The sequence below is a fragment of the Nerophis ophidion genome, linkage group LG07 (assembly GCF_033978795.1).
Source record: "Nerophis ophidion isolate RoL-2023_Sa linkage group LG07, RoL_Noph_v1.0, whole genome shotgun sequence".
NCBI lineage: Eukaryota > Metazoa > Chordata > Actinopteri > Syngnathiformes > Syngnathidae > Nerophis > Nerophis ophidion.
In genome coordinates this window covers 35137659-35158502 of record NC_084617.1, presented here as the reverse complement: position 1 = coordinate 35158502, position 20844 = coordinate 35137659, and the positions used below count along the sequence as shown (strand labels likewise).

Here is a 20844-nt window from a genome sequence, read left to right as displayed (position 1 = left end):
TGAAACCTGGTTAGCACAATGACTCTGTCTTCATCACAGTCAAAGATGATTTCCTGCACCCTCTCACTCGCCACTAAACTAATCTGTGACCAAATGAAAGCTGTTGCCACCCATTAAGAGATTTCTGTTGAAAAAAGTCAGAAGTTACATCTGCCCCAGCTTTGAAGCTCATTTCATTAATGCTTGCATTCATTCAATCACTGTGGCTCAACATCATATGGATGGAGGGTCACGCGTTATTCACAACATTTTTAATACCGTATTTTCGAAATATAAGTCGCTCCGGAGTATACGTCGCACGGGCCGAAAATGCATAATAAAGAAGGAAAAAAACATATATTAGTCGCACTGGAGTATAAGTCGCATTTTTGGGGGAAATTTATTTGATAAAACCCAACACCAAGAATAGACATTTAAAAGGCAATTTAAAATAAATAAAGAATAGTGAACAACAGGCTGAATAAGTGTACGTTATATGACACATAAATAACCAACTGAGAAGGTGCCTGCTATGTTAACCTAACATATTATGGTAAGAGTCATTCAAATAACTATGACATATAGAACATGCTATACGTTTACCAAACAATCCGTCACTCCTAATCGATAAATCCCATGAAATCTTCTTCCTCGATGTCGTTTCTAAACAACTCTGCCAACTCCAAAGGTATGCGCCGCTTCCTCTTGTTGCTTTCTGCTGCATATTTCACTACATCCAGCTTGTCATCTGCAGTACATGATTTCCTTTTCGGGGCCATTTTTGTTCAGCCCTTCTCAGTTTTTATAAGTTACCGCCAATGATGAAATGATCCATTTTAATAGCTATGGCATTAGCATATAGCAGTTAGCATCCCATGACCCACAATGCACCTTTGCCATGACCCTCCCCCGCCGAATTCTTATTGGTTGACGTGTGTGTGACGATTGCTGACATTTTATTTGTCTCTTCCGCAGATGAGATAAATATTTTTAAATTGATATTTTAAGGTTATGTGTTAATAATTTCACACATAAGTCGCTCCGAAGTATATGTTGCACCCCCGGCCAAACTATGAAAAAAAACTGCGATTTATAGTCAGAAAAATACAGTAAGAATCCCATTCTTTACACATTTTTAAATGTGTGGCATCGTTTTGGTCTTGAGCTCTGTATGCATGATGAGTTTGTCTTTAATCACAATCTGAATAACAGGATATTGAGACTAATTTTGTGGATTTAAAGATTATTTTTTTTATAAATGTCAACCTGTTTGTAGGTTGGTATGAAATTGTCAATGGCTATTTGGTTTGGAAATGAATTGTATTCAGTCTATTATATGATGATGTATATTTGAACTGTCCATAAAATGTGTGCTTCTAGGGATGACCTTTTTGAATGAATTAATGAAATAAGTGTATTTCGGTCATATAATCAACCATTTTATGTGACCAATTTAACAGCACAGATTGTACAAGAAAAGAAAACGAATGAGCGAAAAAGAAATAGGCTGAAGCCAAAGCTTCTGTATTTGCCTATCCTAAACATTCACTGAAAATAAGACTGCCTGGAACATCAAAGTAAAAAAAAAAAAATCAATGGGATGAAAGTAATTGTTACTATATTTTATCATTTTGAATTATTTCACCTTTCAATGTTTTCCTATACCTGAACAAAGAACTACATGTCTTCAGCTCATCACTGAGCTTGTGCCACCATTTAACTCCTAAAACTTAATTACATTTGTGTTTTATATTCCTTCTTACTTTACCTATTTCAAAAATCAATATCCCCCGTAAATTATAGTTTTTTAATTTAATTTATTTTTGCTGAACCGACTCTGATATGAATGAAAGAAACAATAATGCCATACAAATGTATGTCAGTAAAAGTGTTGTCCCAATATCGTTGATACCCGTACCAAAAAATGTATTTGATACTTTTCGTTACTTTTCTAAATAAAGGGGCCTCAAAATATTATATTATTGTCTTTATTGTAACAAAAAATCTTAGTGTACATGAAACATATGTTTATTATTGTAATTTAGTCCTTAAATAAAACAGTGAACATACTAGACAACTTGTCTTTTGGTAATAAGTAAACAAACAAAGACTCCTAATTAGTCTGCTGACATATGCAGTAACATATTGTGTCATTTATCTACCTATTATTTTGTCTACATTATGAGGGACGAACTGTAAAAATGGATCATTAATCTACTTGTTCATTTACTGTTAATATCTATTAATTAGGGAGGTTCATCAATAAAGTTTGCGCAAACCAGCATATGTTCTTGTCTTTTCTTGCCCCTTTAAGGTCTAAGTTGAATGTCTGGATCGCCCAACATCTCGGTTTATGTCCACAACACACTACCATACAGGTGGCAGGCATGATTTATAATGAGGAATTCACTTTCACCAACTCAGAGGCGATGCAGCAGCTCACTGGCTCAATATGTCAGTATAGCAGCTAGGGTTGATACCGATACCAATATTTTGGTACCGCTATCAAAATGTATTTCAATACTTTGATACATTTTTAAATAAAAGGGACCACAAAAAATGTCATTATTGTCTTTATTGTAACAAAAAACCTTGGGGTACATGAAAAATATGTTTATTATTGGAATTTAGTCCTTAAATAAAATAGTGACCATACTAGACAACTTGTCTTTTAGTAGTAAGTAAACAAACATAGACTCCTACTTAGTCTGCTGACGTATGCAGTAACATATTGTGTCATTTATCTACCTATTATTTTGTCTACATTATGAGGGACAAACTGTAAAAATTGATAATTAATCTACTTGTTTATTTACTGTTAATACCTGTTTATTTTCTGTTTTAATATGTTCTATCTACACTTCTGTTAAAATGTAATAATCACTTATTCTTTTCTTCTTTGTACTTTACATTAGTTTTGGATGATACCACACATTTAGGTATCGATACGATACCAAGTAGTTACAGTATCATACATTGGTCATATTCAAAGTTTTCATGTGTCCAGGAACGTATTTCCTGACTTTATAAACATAATATGAATTTCAAAAAAAGGAAAAACGATTTTCTGATGATAAAAAATATTGATGTAATCATAGTAGTATTGACTTAATACTCTATTGTACTTGGAATCACTACAGTGGATGTCAGGTGTAGATCCACCCATGGCATTTGTTTACATTGTGACGCCGGTGAGCTATTGTGTCCTCCTAGGGTGTGTAGTGTAGCATGTTTAGCTATTCCTTGTCCTCCAGTGATAACAATACTTGTAAGAGACGTACTTTATTTGTCGCCATGGAGGCCAGGATCAGTGATGTAGAAGTAGCTAAAACACTATGGATGAATGTTAGCTGCTAGCTAGCTAGCCATGTCGCAAAGCACCTCTTCCTGAGGGTGTTTCAGTGTTATAACTTGACCTTTATCTTTACCTTTTACACCAAAATGTATCCATTCTTCCTTTTCTGTCTACACACTGTGTCTGCTTGTAAGTATTCTGTGCTTGTGTGCTGCCGAACATGCTCCTGTGCTCGTAAAACCAGCAATGTCACGATGAAATGATGACTAGGGGATTAGGGACCGGTACTTTTTTGAGGCGATATAGTCCATCCATCCATTTTCTACCGCTTATTCCCTTTTGGGGTCGATAGTACGCAATATAATTCCTTAGTATCACGGTAGTATAGTAATAACGGTATACCGTACAACCCTAGTCTGTAAATAAATAAATACATTTTGTTGACTGGCTATTACAGGGATAAGGTTGACAGCCCTAATGACTATTGATCCTGTTTACAATGCTATGTGTTGCTAGCATAATGACCTTACAGTCAACTAAGTTGTTTTGTTTGGACAATGGCTTTAGCTGCACTATCACTGGCACCAACTTTGTGTGTAATTTAATTGTAGGAAACCCTTTGTGTCTGTTTTTGACTAACTGGAGAAGGCAGGAAGCAGTGGGAATTGAAAGTGAAATTTTGCAAACTTTACATTCTGGGACTGACTGGCTTGACTTAGATGTAAACAATGTGATTGTTCCCACAGGGTGCAGGTGGAGTTCTACGTCAACGAAAACACCTTCAAGGAGAGGCTGAAGCTTTTTTTCATCAAAAACCAAAGGTCAAGTAAGTACACAACCAATCCCACAAAAGTTCCTCAATTTACGAGCTCCTGTGATGGACAATCGTCCCTCAAATCAACGTCACCTGTTGAAAAATAGGTTGCCTTCCATTTAATTGTTGCTTTCCCTAACCCAAAAAAATTGTTTTAAAAAGAAAACTACTACTTTTATATGCAAGATGTAGTATGAAAAACAATACAATGATAATAATGTACAGCATAGACCTTGGAAAACGTACTTCTACGGTATCTCCTTCCAGCTGCTTCTTTGTCAAACACACCATCAGCAGCTTTTTCATATTTTCATGGATATATCCTGACGATGTTGGACTCGTTTGACTTCTTTGCGGGGCAGACTGGCAGTGATATGCTCAGAATGCTTCGACAGTTGCCGACATGCTCAGTTTTTGATAATTTTTTTCTATAGTTTTTTTTATTTCCTTTTTTTTCTGTCCTGTCCAGCTATACATGATATTTTTTATGTAGAGGGTTGGATGCCCATATCTGCTGTACACATTGACTTTACAAAAGAGAAGTGCGGGATACTTCTCTTGTTGCCTTATTTGTATATGACTTTATTAAATGGATTTATATTATTATTTGGCGGGGATAGAAAGATAAAAAAAAAAGAAGACGGAGGGGGAAATTGCGGGGACAAAAGGGGGATAAGACTGAGAGACAACAACAGCAACAGAACAACATCAGCAAATAGGATATGTAAAAATATAATAGTAAAAGTGATAGCAAAGAAGCAGTTTGTGAAATAACTATTAATAACACAGAAATGGTAATGAACATTATTACCCTACAAATGGATCAATACAAATTCCAATACAAATAATATTATAGATAATGAATAATAACAATAATTATCAATCAATCATCAATCAAGGTTTATTTATATAGCCCTACATCACAAATATAGCCCTACATCACAAGTGTCTCTAAGGGCTGCACAAACCACAACGACATCCTCAGTAGACCCCACATAAGGGCAAGGAAAAACTCACCCCAGTGGGACGTCGACATTGATGACTATGAGAAACCTTGGAGACGACCGCTTATGTCGAGCGGATCTAACATGATATTGTGAAAGTCCAATCCATAGTGGATATAACATAGCCGCGAGAATCCAGTAGTAGAATATAGTAGAGAGAGTCCCGTCCATAGTGGAGCCAGCAGGAAACCATTCCAAGCGGAGGCAGATCAGCAGCGCAGAGACGTCCCCAACTGATACACAGCCGAGCGGTTCATCCTGGGTCCCAACTCTGGACAGCCAGTACTTCATCCATGGCCGCCGGACCGGACCCCCTCTACAAGGGAGGGGGTGACATAGGAGAAAAAGAAAAGAAACGGCAGATCAACTGGTCTACAAAGGGGGTCTATTTAAAGGCTAGAGTATACAGATGAGTTTTAAGATGAGACTTAAATGCTTCGACTGAGGTAGCATCTCGAACTGTTACCGGGAGGGCATTCCAGAGTACTGGAGCCCGAATGGAAAATGCTCTATAGCCCGCAGAGTTTTTTCGGGCTTTGGGAATCACTAATAACCCGGAGTCCTTTGAACGCAGATTTCTTGCCGGGACATATGGTACAATACAATCGGCAAGATAGGATGGAGGTAGACCGTGCAGTATTTTATACGTAAGTAGTAAAACCTTAAAGTCACATCTTAAGTGCACAGGAAGCCAGTGCAGGTGAGCCAGTATAGCCGTAATGTGATCAAACTTTCTTGTTCTTGTCAAAAGTCTAGCAGCCGCATTTTGTACCAACTGTAATCTTTTAATGCTAGACATGGGGAGACCCGAAAATAATACGTTACAGTAATCGAGGCGAGACGTAACAAACGCATGGATTATGATCTCAGCGTCTTTAGTGGACAAAATGGAGCGAATTTTAGCGATATTACGGAGATGAAAGAAGGCTGTTTTAGTAATGCTTTGGATGTGTGACTCAAACGAGAGAATTGGGTCGAAGATAATACCCAGATTCTTTACCGAGTCGCCTTGTTAAATTGTTTGGTTGTCAAATGTTAAAGTTGTATTATTAAATAGAGGTCGGTGTCTAGCAGGACCGATAATCAGCATTTCTGTTTTTTTTGGCGTTGAGTTGCAAAAAGTTGGCGGACATCCATTTTTTAATTTCATTAAGACACGCCTCCAGCTGACCACAATCCGGCGTGTTGGTCAGCTTTAGGGGCATGTAGAGTTGGGTGTCATCAGCATAACAGTGAAAGCTAACACCGTATTTGCGTATGACGTCACCTAGCGGCACCATTTAGATGCTGAAGAGTGCAGGGCCAAGGACCGAACCCTGGGGAACTCCACACGTTACCTTAACGTAGTCCGAGGTCACATTGTTATGGGAGACACACAGCATCCTATCAGTAAGATAAGAGTTAAACCAAGACAGGGCTAAGTCTAAAATACCAATTCGTGTTTTGATACGCTCTAATAAAATATTATGATCGACGGTATCAAAAGCAGCACTAAGATCGAGGAGCAGCAACATAGATGACGCATCAGAATCTATCGTTAGCAATAGATCATTAGGCATTTTTGCGAGCGCTGTCTCCGTAGAGTGATTTGCCCTGAAACCGGATTGAAAGGTTTCACATTGATTGTTAGACGCTAAGTGTTCATTTAGCTGCTCTGCAACAATTTTTTCGAGGATTTTCGAAATAAAGGGAAGGTGAAACACCGGTCAGTAGTTTACCATGAGGTCAGGATCGAGGTTAGGTCTTTTAAGGAGAGGATGAATAACCGCTTTTTTGAATGCTAGGGGAACAGTGCCAGAGGAAAATGATAAGTTTATAATATTTAGCACCGATGCACCTAATAATACAAAGATCTCCTTGATAGGTTTCCCAGGAAGTGGGTCAAGTAAGCATGTTGTTTGTTTTATTCCATTTACACATTGTAACAAATCCTCTAATGTTATTTCATCAAAACGAGAGAAACTATTTTGGAGGGCAGTATCCGCCGTATACACAGTCGTATCTGTGTTAATATAACCCAGTTGTAGCTGGGACGCATTGTCTTTAATCTCCTTTCTAATGACTTCAATTTTCTTATTAAAGAAATTCATAAAGTCCTCTGCCGAGTGGGTGGAGCTACTGGAAGGAGTCCCTTGTTGGGCTAGTGATGCTACTGTACTAAACAAAAATTTAGGATCGATTTTATTAAGGCGGATGAGATTTGAGTAATATTTAGCTTTAGCTAAGGTAAGCATGCATTTATAAGTTATTTAACTATCACTCCATGCTTGATGGTGCACCTCAATTTTAGTCGTGCGGCATTTGCTTTCCAGCTTTCCACATGATAATTTCTGAGCTCTAATTTCTTCTTTAAACCATGGGGTAAGCCTTTTTGGAGCCTATTTTAACTTCAGCGGTGCTATACTATCAATGGTTTCACGCAGTGCATAGTTAAAATTGTTAGTGATGTTATCAGTAGAGCCCACATACTTTGGGAATGGTGCCATTAACTAGGGCAGTAGGCCAGCAAGAGTCGTCGTTGTGGCAGCATTAATGTTGCGGCTGCTATAGCAGTTATTATTATTATTAGCTTGCCGAACAGGAGTCTGAACTTCGAATTTTATGAGGTAATGATCGGACAGTACTTTAGTATACGGGAGTATCATAACTTTGGAAACGGTGATACCCCTGACAAGCACTAGGTCTATCGTATTACCGTTGCGATGCGTGGGTTCATTTATTATTTGTGTAAGACCACAGCTATCAATTATAGTCTGGAGCGCCACGCACGGTGGGTCCGATGGGATATTCATATGGATATTAAAGTCTCTCATTATAATTATATTGTCGGCGTGCGTCACTAGATCAGCAATGAACTCTGAGGATTCACTGATAAAGTCCGAATAGGGGTCTGGGGGCGGTAGATAACAGCCAGGTATAGAGGCAGCGGTGTGACAGACCTCATAGTAAGCACCTCAAATGATTTATATTTATTATTTAGTATTATTTAGGTTAGGAATAAGGTTCAAGTTTTTGTTGTATATTAGTGCGACCCCCTACCCCTTTTAAGGGGACGGGCAATATGCGCATTTGTATAGTTAGGAGGAGAAGCCTCATTTAGCGCAAAAAAGTCGTCTGGTTTAAGCCAGGTTTCACTGAGATCGATGACGTTAAAATTGTTGTCTCTAATGACTGCATTAACAACGTTTTGGGAGACAATGATTTTGTGTTTAAAAAGCCCATATTATAGGTAGTGGGCTATTTTAAGGAGTTTTTGATTAAATTATCCATAGTATCAATATTAATAATGTTACGTTTATTATGCGTAGTGCACTTAAAATAATTATGACCAGATCTAGGAATTGATATGACGGGTATTTTCAGATTGTTTGCCTGGTGCTGCGATAAACTGAACGCAACATAATTTGCCGTCTCAATAGAACGCATGTCCAACTCTGACACAGTCATAGCAGAAAAAACATTATGTGAGTTGTGTATTATTCTAAGGAAATTGCTATGTGTGCAGCAATTATCCAGATTGGCGCTGGCTAGTTCTAACTCAACTTAACTTAAACATTACCTCTATTATCAACAATACAATTGTTTCAAATGCAACAATACATATATATGTAATAAGTTGAAATACAAAAAGAAAGCAGATAAATGGAGGGGAAGAAAGAGAAGCCAACTGTAGATTGTTATAGTAACAATAGAAATAGCACTATTGATAATGAATAATAACAATTATTACCCCTATTATCAACAATGCAATTGTTTCAAATGCAAGAGAACATATTTGTAATGATAACTAGAGATACAAAAGAAAGCAGATAAATGGAGGGGAAGAAAGAGAAGCCAACTGTATTAACCTTGTAGATAGTTATAGTAACAATAGAAATAGCACTATTGATAATGAATAATAACAATAATTACCTCTATTATCAACAATACAATTGTTTCAAATGCAACAATACATATATGTCATGATAATTTAAAGTTGTTATTATTTTCCTTCCCATGGTTGGAGGATAAATGTTATAAGCTAATTCTTGGGAGTAAGACCAGCGGCCGCATGCAACAAGCATGCTTACACTTTTTCACGGCAATGTTGAGATGTATCAACACTGATGTTGACAACTTCATGGCCGACCTGCGCACATTTCTATGGGATACAGGATATTTGATTTTACTGCTCTGAAAAGATCGAGACAAGGACACAAGGACTTACGAGGACTTTTTGGCCTGAGCATTTAATGCGTCGTAGGAATTTTTGTGAGGACATCATTCATCCAGGCCGTCATTTCTGCCACCTCTTGGCCATGTCAGGCAGACAGTAGCAGGTGGTAGCCACACACTGGCACCGGAGACAGGGAAGGATGTCACATATGTGTCACATATGTAGTTCTCCTGTTTTGTAATAATAAACTGAGTAATGAAACAAGAGTCAAAGCCTTTTGTATCATGTGTGATATGCTGGAATGTTTACATTTAAGAGATTGCAAGATTATCGTATTTTCCGGACTATAAGGCACGCCGGTAAAAAACAAATTTTAGTAGGAAAAAATATTTTTCCATATATTATTAGCACCACTGAACTATAAGTCACAGATAGATATGTTGTAAAATTTGTTATTTACACAGAAATATTTTTAAATGTTTATAGTACTATAATACATATTATGTTTACTATACCGTAACTGTTTCTAAACGGTGTCTGTAACACGGCAGTAAAACAGCTAATCAAACCAAACAGAAGTCATTGTCACGGTGACATTTTGGTGTATTTACCAAATTGAAACTATACAAAAAGAATATCATTGTAAGTCACACTAAACGATGATCACTTCAATACATTACGAAAGCACGTACAAATATGCATGGAAACACTACTACAGACATAACACATGCGACGCTTTAGCAAGTGAATTATTTTAGTTATATTGTAAAACTTACAAAAGTTGCTTGGAGTGACGAATCCATACAAGTAGACCCGCTATGGACGGCTAGAAGACGGAACGGCACTCGTACTTCCAGTTAAAAGCTCATTCTAAATAGAAGGGCTTTGCAGTACCTGCAGGAAGCAAACTCACTCAATAACACACCTTTTCAGTGTCTTTGCTTGTTTTTATTTATTTGCATTATGGCCGATAAGCAAAGGAGAATCCATCAATTAACAGCACCATTGAATAAGCCGCAGTGCTCAAAGCGTAGGAAAACAGTAGCTGCTTATATACTGTAGAGTATATGCCACCTCAAGCCAAGCCTCCTGAGATTAATTCCACGTTGTGGTGTGAAAAATAAATGTGCTTGGTGCTTTAATACTTCTGATTTTTTACCGGCTTACGTACTTTTCTGGATTTGAACCTACGTCTATGTTTACCAGACGCAACTTAAGTTACATGAGGCCTCAGATATTTTGGCAGGTTTGATGTAGCATTGACTACATCAGGGGTGGCCACACCTTTTTTGTAGGCCAGCTACTTTTCAAAATACCAAGTGAAGGGGATCATTCATATATATCATTTACATTGATTTATTTATGAAAGACAGGTTAAAAAGTTAAAGGTGTTTAATGATAAGACAAGCATGATTTTTTCATGAAGACAAGAATATAAGTTGGTATGATGGTGATGACTTGCCTTGATTGGAATCAGACGGTAGTGATGATAACTTCCACATTGTCAAATGGAGGAGAACAAAAGTCCTCCTTTCTGTCCAATACCACATGAAAGTCTCCAGATTCCATACTCCTTTTTATACACTTTACAAGAAAGTTTTGACGGGAGTTACGGTTGAAATAAAAAGTGTTTCTCCCCTTCCTGTGGGTCGTTTTTTCTTGATAATAATTTGGCAGCAGCCAGCGTCGTCTCACAAGACCCTCGGGTACCATGAATGTCAATTAAGTGACATCTTGGTGAAGATTAATGATCGATCATTTTTAGGACTGACACACCCTCCGCCATTGACCGCCAGCTCACAATCTACATAATGGGCACCCCTGCATTATGCAAACCAATGGCGGGATGCTCGTTTTTTAATTTTTTTTTATTATGAATCAGTCCAACAAAATAATGTACAATTCAATAATACAATTCCAATTCCAAAACCAAACTTGGCCCAGCAACATTCAGAATAACAATCAATAGAGTAATTGAGAGGACACACAAACATGACACAAAACATTTCAAAAGTACCGTATCTTTAGGACTATAGGGCGCACTTAAAATTCTTTAATTTTCTCAAAAATCGACCCCGTGCCTTATAACCCGGTGCGCCTAAAGTAAGGAATAATCCTGGTTGTGTTTATTGACCTCACATCTATCTCATTTAGTACATAGTGTAATGATAGGTGTGAGTAGATGGCAATCACATCTAAGAGATGTGTGTAGACTGCAATATGACGCCAATAAACTACCAAAACTTTAAATGTTCCATTGAAAGTATAGAACATTACACACGGCACTCGAAAATCTGTCAAAATGTTTTAGTACGACTTTGAAGCCGCACCGCTTGATGGATTGTCGGCCCATTACGGCTACTGTAGCCAGAGATACAAGTATTACTATGGTGTGTGTATAAGGACCGCAAAATGGCACCTATTAGCAGACATGTTATTTGGTGTTTTGTTTCACAATATTATGCAAAAGCAATTTTTCTTACCTTCTGGTACCTGCTGATCTGTATTTGAGATCTGCATAAGTTCTGAAAATGTGCGCAAGTTTGTCACTGTAGTCGATAAGCTTCTTATTTTTCTCTATCTTCTTGTTATGTGACATTCATCCTCCGCTCTTGCCATTTCTAATATAAAGTAGTTTAAAGTTCTAACTTATATCCGTCAGTAAACTCGCCATGAAAGCACTAAAACATACCGGTGTAGTGAGTTTACATTATTCACCCAAGGAACTTTACTGAGCCACGGATGAGGAGATTCTGCTCCGTTATTGATTGAAGTAAAGTCTGAATGTCATTAGAACAGTTAGCTACATCTTTTGACACTTCTTCCACTCCCGTCCTTGCACACTACACCGCTACAACAAAGATGATGGGGAAGAAGATGCTATCGAAGTGGAGGCACGTAAATAAGGCGGTGCATCCTGAAAAGACTTTCAGAAAGTGACTTGAAGATGATGTGTAAAACATCATCTATGCAACATTTTTAGCAAAGAACCACCATTTCATGTTGTGTAGACCACAAGGACGTCTTTTACATTTAGAAAATAATCATAATAATATGACTCCTTTAATGCGCCTTATAATCCGGTGTTCCTTTTGTATAAAAACAGACCTGAATAGACCCGATCTTCGGCAGTGCACCTTATGTAGGGTATGTATGTGCCCTATGGTCGGAAAAATATGGTTGTCAAACAAAAATTAATAATATCAAAAACAGTATCAATATTAATAAGAATTCCAAAATAACAGTGATTAAAAATCCCTCATTGACATTATCATCACAGCCATAAAAACTTTTTTAAAAAGTGTCACAGTTACACTTGCATCGCATAAGCTTGACAACATGCTGGTTTTAAGGACCACTGTGCTAAAATACTGGGAATGGATGTGCAAATAAAACATATTGTTTAGAAAAGTCCATTTGCATCCACTTTGTGTGTCAGCTGGGATTGTGATGCTTCCATTAGATCTCATTAGGCCTCATGTTGCACACTGTGGCTCTTTCATGGAGACTAAGTTCCTAATGAAAAAACACCATTAACAGATATTAGCATACTGCTAATGTTGTCCTTTTAGGCAATAGAGGACAACAACTGAATGCCATGAAAATATCAACGTCATCAACTGCGGGGTGTCCCAGCTGTGTCTCATTCTTTTAACACTGCCTGAGGATGACAACACAGCTAGCACCTCCCTCTGGTCAACACCAGTAATTACAACTACGTTACCACCCTGGAGTTATTCTGTGTGATTTGGAACTTCTTCTCCAGTACTGGTACTAAATTATGGCCGTGTGGCACGCCTCATAAGAACTGTTTTTGTCCTTTGGCAGGTTTAAGGATCCGCCTGTTCAACTTCTCCTTGAAGATCCTCACCTGTGTCCTCTACATCGTGAGAGTCAGCCTGGACGACCCCAAGGAGACCAATGGCAACCCCTGGTGAGAGCATGAAGCTTCCAGCAGGCACCAGACATTGAAACAACATTGAGAACTTGTTGAATGAGGTCCTGATAATGAGCAACTCAAACTTAACGTTGAAACAACATGCTTTTTGAGAACGCTTAATCAATGTTAGGTTGTGATATCTATTCGACCATTGAAATTTGGTCATTTGCTGACCAACACAAATTACACATTGAAACAACATGGTTTTGACGACATTTAATCAATCTTGGGTTGTGACATTGATTTGACCTTTTTATCATTTTCCAAACAACATTCTATAACACAAATACAACGTTGAAACAACATGCTTTTCGACAACGTTTATTCAATGTCAGCTTCTAACGTTGATTTGAACATTTGAAATTTGGTCATTTCCCAACTAACAACGTGGATCCAACGTTGTCTCAATGTACAAACAACTATTGTGTAACGCTGTTTCAAAATCATTTTTGAAGGACAAGTACGTACAATAAATGTTGTATCAATGTCAGTTTTAAAGGACATGTACGTATAATCAGCATATCAATGTCAGTTTTAAAGAACAAGTAAGTATAATCGATGGTGTATCAATGTCAGTTTTAAATTACATGTACGTATAATCAATGTTGTTTTGAAGTCAGTTTTGAAGGACAAATGCGTATAATCAACATTGTATCAATGTCAGTTTAAAAGGACAACTACGTATAATCAACGTTGTATCAATGTCAGTTTTAAAGGACAAGTACGTATAATCAATGTTGTATCAATGTCAGTTTTAAAGGACAAGTACATATAATCTATGTTGTATCAATGTCAGTTTAAAAAAATAAGGTACATATAATCAATGTCAGTTTTAAAGGACATGTACGTATAATCAACGTTGTATCAATGTCAATTTTAAAAAACAAGTAGGTATAATCAACGTTGTATCAATGTTGTAAAAGTTAGTTTGTGACGAACCCCAAGATGCAGAGAAGGAGGGGGGCATTTTGCAGGAAAACATGATTTAATTTAAATAAATAGAACAACAACAAACAAAAGGGTACTAACACAAAGCGCGAACAAGGCGGATAAACTAAGGGAGCTAGCATGGGAGCTGCAAAACAAAAAGGATCTTAGCATGGAAGCTAGCAAGAATCGAGCAGGAAACAGAAGTCGTACAGGTAATATAAAAACAAACTTGGAAGCAGGGAACAAAAGGCAGTAAGCTAAAAACCTCAATCAAACATAGCTTACTGCAACGCTGCATAGACAAGACAAGATACGACATAATGCGACTGGAGCGACATCGGCATGACAATAATCCAGCACTGACTGGACGAATAAAGCCGGTAAAATAGGATCAGGCTGATTGACACCAGGTGTGGCCAGGTGCCAATCAGCCGCAGCTGAGGGGAAACAAAGCACTCAGGGAGAGAAACAGGAAGCTGAACCAAAATAAGAGTGCTGACAGGAACTAAGGACAGGAAATACTAAACATGCAGAGGAAAAAATAAAACACAAACAAACTGTCAGTGGCATGCCTGACAAATGTCAGTTTTAAAGGGCAAGTATGTATAATCAACATTGTTTTAAAGTCAGTTTTAAAGGACATGTCCGTATAATCAACGTTGTATCAATGTCAGTTTTAAAGGACATGTACAGTACGTATAATCAACGTTGTATCAATGTCAGTTTTAAAGGACAAGTACGTATAATCAATGTATCAATGTTAGTTTTAAAGGACAGGTACGTATAATCAATGTTGTTTTAAAGTTAGTTTTAAAGGATATGTACTTATAATCAATGTCTTGTGCCTACAGGGTTAATTTGTATCTTTGTTACGAAAGCTTTTTTTGAGACTGTATTTATTTAACTGAATGGTTTGCGTTTGACTTTTGTTAACTGATTTTATTTACATCAAATTATTCTGACAATTTCACAGAATAAAAATTTGGAATCAATATTTGTGTGTTTGAAAAAAATCAGTGTAAAAAAATTCAGTGCAGAAATATTTGTTGCTTAAAAACTCAAGACCCATTTGCGGTTCATGAATACTTAGAGCAGATTACATGGCATGTACCATATGTAGTGGAATGTACCAGATGTAGTGTCTAAGACCTTGTCACATGACTTTCACTAAGACCTTGTCACATGACTTTCAACCTGACACCTCATTGGCTGCTTCTCACACAGACTAGATTGCTTCTTTCTTCACTTTCCAGAAGTGAGTCTTGAGTTTTGAAGCAACACATTTTTCTGCACTTAATTTTTTAGCACAATGAATTTCAAAACATTGGATTTTGACAAACTGAACTTTTAAACACATCAATTTTGCTTATAATTTTTTAGTCTGTGAAATTATCCGCATTATTTGATGTGAATATATATATATATATATATATATCAGTCCACAAAAGTTGGATAAATTCAGTGTCTAAAACAGGCTTTCATTATAAAGACACCAATTAAGAGTGGCAGTAGTTTATTAAATTGTGGATTTACTATAACACATTTATTATTCTCTCCCATCACAGTTCAAACTTTAGAAACTCCAGCTGGCCAAATTCATCTACAGAGTCAACAGAAATTCATTGGTATGTATGTATGTATATGTATGTGTGTATGTATGTATGTATATATACGTATGTATGTATGTGTGTATGTATACATGTATGTATGTTTGTATCTATGAATGTATGTTTGTATGTATGTATGCATACATGTAAATGTATGTATGTTTGTATACATGAATGTATGTTTGTATGCAAAACATGAATGTATAAATGTATGTTTGTATGTATGCATGTGTGTATACATGTATGTATGTTTGTATCCATGAATGTATGTTTGTATGTATGTATGCAAACATGTATGTTTGTATGCATACACGTATGTATACATGTACTGTATGTATGTTTGTATCCATGAATGTATGTTTGTATGCATACATGTATTTATACATGTATGTTTGTATGTATGCATGTATGTATACATGTATGTATGTTTGTATCCATGAATGTATGTTTGTATGTATGTATGCAAACATGTATGTTTGTATTTATGCATGTATGTATACATGTATGTATGTTTGTATCCATGAATGTATGTTTGTATGTATGTATGCATGTATACATGTATGTATGTTTATTGACCTCAGCTGACTTTACATTTGTGCTTTATAAAAGGAAGTTGATTTTCTGCGTGACTAGACCGGATCCCTTGTGGGCCATACAAGTAAGTAGTTTTGATGAAACTGTCAGTAAAACAACACATTTTTATTCACTCAGTGTATGCTTTGCATCAGGTGACCGTGGCCTTGATCAGTTTTTTGGAAACCATGCTGATCACGTATCTCAGCTACAAGGTAAAGAAACAGCTTCACACTTGCATTCATGGCTGATTTGTCTCCCTAGCTGTTGCCGTGACAACGATCATAAGACATCAGACCTTGAATTTTTGACACTAATCGACCGATTATCCTTGCCAATATTTGGTATTTTGACATATATTGTTAATATCCTTTTTTTTAACGGTATCTTCTTTTTTCCCACGACTACAACGCCAGCAGATACAATTTATACATATCAGTATTAGGAAATCATCATTGGTGAGGTAGATACTAGGGTTGTACAATATACTAATACTAATCAATCATATTAGGTACTATACCGCCTCTAAAAACTACCGGTTACCCCACCCTCACCCTTTTCTTAACGGGCTTGACAGCACGGTGTCACGAGGTGACATTGCTGGTTTTACGAGAAGGGGAGCATGTTCGGCAGCGCGCACACACAGACTACTTACAAGCAGACTCAGTATATAGACAGAAAAGAGAGAATGGACGCATTTTGGTGTAAGAAGTAAGGATAAAGTTGAAGTTATAACACTGAAACACCCTCAGGAAGAGGTGCTTTAAGACATGGCTTGCTAGCTAGCTGCTAACATCCATCCACAGTGTTTTAGCTACTTTTAAATCACTAATCCTGGCCTCCATGGCAACAAAGTACGTTTCTTACACATAACATTGTCACTGGAGGACGAGGAACATGCTACACTACACACCCTAGGAGCATATACAATAGCTTACCGGCATCATTGCTAACAAAAGATACTTTACATTAGTTTTGGATGACACCACAAACTTAGGTATCAATCCGATACCAAGTAGTTACAGGATCATACATTGGTCATATTCAAAGTCCTCTTGTGTCCAGGGACATATTTACTGACTTTATAAACATAATATGAATTTTAAAAAAGAAAAAAGATTTTGTGACGATAAAAAAATAACGAAGTAATCATAGTAGTATCAACTAGACACACTCTTGTACTTGGTATCATTACAGTGGATGTCAGGTATAGATCCATCCATGGCATTTGTTTACATTGTGACGCCGGTGAGCTATTGCATCCTCCTAGGGTGTGTAGTGAAGCATGTTTAGCTAGTCCTCGTCATCCAGTAATAATGTTACCTGTGAGAAACTTACTTTATTTGTCGCCATGGAGGCCAGGATTAGTGATTTAGAAGTTGATAAAACACTGTGGATGGATGTTAGCTGCTAGGTAGCTAGCCATGTCTTAAAGCAGATCTTCCTGAGGGAGTTTCAGTATTATAACTTCACCTCTATCTTTACTTTTTACACCAAAATGCATCCATTCTCCCTTTTCTGTCTACACATTTTGTCTGATTGTAAGTACTCTGTGTGTGCGCGCTGCCGAACATGCCGCTCTGCTTGTAAAACCAGCAATATCACCAAGTGATGACGCGCCGCCATGCCTGTTAAAAAAAAAAGAAATATTTGGGGGGGAACCGGTACTTTTCAAACACAGTATAGTATTCATTGGTACCGCGATACTATACTAGTAACGGTATACCATACAACCCTATATACCAGTGGTCTCTCCAGTCTTCTCTCATCACAATTCTATCCCTGTCATTGTATCTGTTGCATTCACATCCAATGAGAGTTGTGCATGTCACCAAGTATCAAGAATCAACAGATCAAACATTCATATTTGTATCAGCGTCCTAAAGAAAAAGGCATCATCATAGGCATAAATTTCCATAATGTCACCGAACAAAAGCGGTCAGTTTTTTATGGACCATAACAACCGCCTTATATCGTACTTGAAGTGTACTTTTTGATCAGTGTAGGCCTTGAAAAGAATACATCCGTAGATCTGTGCTTATTACAAATGTACACATTTGTCTTCACTACTGGTGCTGCTTTAAAGTAAGGCAGGGATGGTTGATCGGGATTCCTGTGAGTTTGATGACGGTGATCAGCTGTCGGCACATTTCCTCGATCCAACATGGCGGAAAAGTCTGTTAGAAGTTACCGCTGTAGTAAAGCGGAAGGGAAGTCACAACGTTGGCTAAAATCCTGACACTTGACTTCCACAATATCTGGTATCAATCACCAGCAGAGTGGGTTTTAAGAATAGACTAAGAGGAGAAGTGTCGCGGAAAGAGATTATTCAAGATTGTACCTAATGTCATGACTGGTTTTATTGATTATTGACTTTTTTATGGATTAGCGGACAAGCAGTAAAAAATGGATGGATGGTACTTTTTTGTCACACAATGTGTGTCTTTAGTACCAACCAATTATTTATTTATTTTTTTTATTAACGGCCTACTGAAACCCACTACTACCGACCACGCAGTCTGATAGTTTATATATCAATGATGACATATTAACATTGCAACACATGCCAATACTGCCGATTTAATTTACTAAATTGCAATTTTAAATTTCCCGCGACGTATCCTGTTGAAAACGTCGCGAAATGATGCCGCGTATGATGACGCGTGCGCGTGACGTCTCGGGTTGTAGCGGACATTTTTTTCCAGCCCAATCCAAGCTATAAGTAGTCTGCTTCAATCGAATAATTACACTGTATTCTGGACATCTGTGTTGCTGAATCTTTTGCAATTTGTTCAATTAATAATGGAGAAGTCAAAGTAGAAAGATGGAGGTGGGAAGCGGTGTATTGCAGCTGCCTTTAGCCACACAAACACAGCCGGTGTTTCCTTGTTTAAAATTCCCGAAGGTGAAGCTTTACTATGGAACAGAGCGAACATGGATCCCGACCACATGTCAACTGGAAGGTTTCGGTGAGAAAATTGTGGTAATAAGTCGGCTCTTACCGTAGACATCAGCAGAGCTTGCGTCCTGCTGCAGCTGCGTGGCTTCCCTCAGAGACACTGGCGGTCAACACACCCGTGGCCACACCCCTCTGACTTTCAGGTACTATATAATCTCACTACAACACTAGTAACACAATAGGCGGATAAGGGATTTTCCAGAATTATCCTAGTAAATTTGTCTAATGACATCTGAATCGCTCCCACTGCCCTCGCCTTTTTTTTTTTTTCTAGTCCTTCACTCTCATTATCCTCATCCACGAATATTTCATCCTCGCTCAAATTAATGGGGAAATTGTCGCTTTCTCGGTCCGAATCGCTCTAGCTGCTGGTGGCTATGATTGTAAACAATGTGAGGATATGAGGAGCCCTACAATCCGTGACATCACGCGCACATCGTCTGCTACTTCCAGTACAGGCAAGGCTTTTTTATTAGCGTCCAAAAGTTGCAAACTTTATCATTGATGTTCTCTACTAAATCCTTTCAGAAAAAATATGGCAATATCGCGAAATGATCAAGTATGACACATAGAATGGACCTGCTATCCCCGTTTTAATAAGAAAATCTCATTTCAGTAGGCCTTTAAGGCAACATAAAAACACAATATATACATTATATATCAATATAGATCAATACAGTCTGCATGGATACAGTCCGTAAGCACACATGATTGTATACCTTAATGAACTCCCCCCCCCGGGTCCGTGGGAAAAAATATGAAGCGTTGACCGGTCCGCAGCTACAAAAAGGTTGGGGACTACTGCACTAACCTGGATATTATAGGCCATTGGTTCTTTGTTTTATTTTTTCTAAAATATATATCTATTTTAATATTATTGGTATGAACATTATTATGTAAACTCAAAGTTGTTTTGTTTTTTTTGTTCTCTGTTGTTGCTATTTTGTACTGCAATGTAATCTTTTGTTTTGTGCTTGTGATGTTTTTTCCCAGGAAGAATAGTCTCCACTGCGGTGTAGACTAATGGCCCTTAATAAACTAAGCTAAACTAAACAATCAACCTTTATGGACCGCGATCCTGTGTGTGCCTGTCAATATGTGTGTGTTTGTGTGAAAGTGTGTGCAATCTTGTTCCACGGTTGCGAAAGTAAGCCTCGTCACAACGTAATTAATGTTCATATAATCGTATTGTGCCTGGAAGTGTTGCCCAGAAGAACAAAATAAAGAACGATGACTAACACTAAAATGAAAGTTGAAACAACATTTGCAAAGGAGCAGCAACTTTACTTTCACTATCTGCTGCAGCTTACCACTAATCCTCAGAATCTCTATTTGACTGTGTTGGTCCCGACTTGGAGAATAAACACACCCACTCCTTTCATCAGAAAAGGCAATTTTATGTGTAAATATTTTTTTATGAAACTTTTTGTTCATGTGTCTTAGGGCTGGGCAATATATGGAATATGCTGGATATATCGGGGGTTTGTCTCTGTGCGATATAGAAAATGACTATATCATGATATTCGAGTATACGTTCTCAGGCAGTTGCTTTTAGCCGCGGGCATTATATTACACTCTTTTTTTGTC

At 37.5% G+C, this 20844-nt stretch overlaps 1 protein-coding gene across 14 annotated transcripts in view; it reads left to right on the top strand.

Annotated features, from left to right (window-relative positions):
- Nucleotides 1-20844, top strand: part of LOC133556297 (potassium channel subfamily T member 1-like) — a 320711-nt gene that overhangs the window by 198029 nt on the left and 101838 nt on the right. For all 14 annotated transcript variants that reach the window (XM_061906103.1, XM_061906091.1, XM_061906090.1 and 11 more), the window contains 5 exons: nucleotides 4021-4100; nucleotides 13077-13182; nucleotides 15684-15743; nucleotides 16335-16383; nucleotides 16454-16513. In XM_061906103.1, the coding sequence (XP_061762087.1) occupies nucleotides 4021-4100; nucleotides 13077-13182; nucleotides 15684-15743; nucleotides 16335-16383; nucleotides 16454-16513 (355 nt within the window). The remainder of the gene's footprint in view (nucleotides 1-4020; nucleotides 4101-13076; nucleotides 13183-15683; nucleotides 15744-16334; nucleotides 16384-16453; nucleotides 16514-20844) is intronic.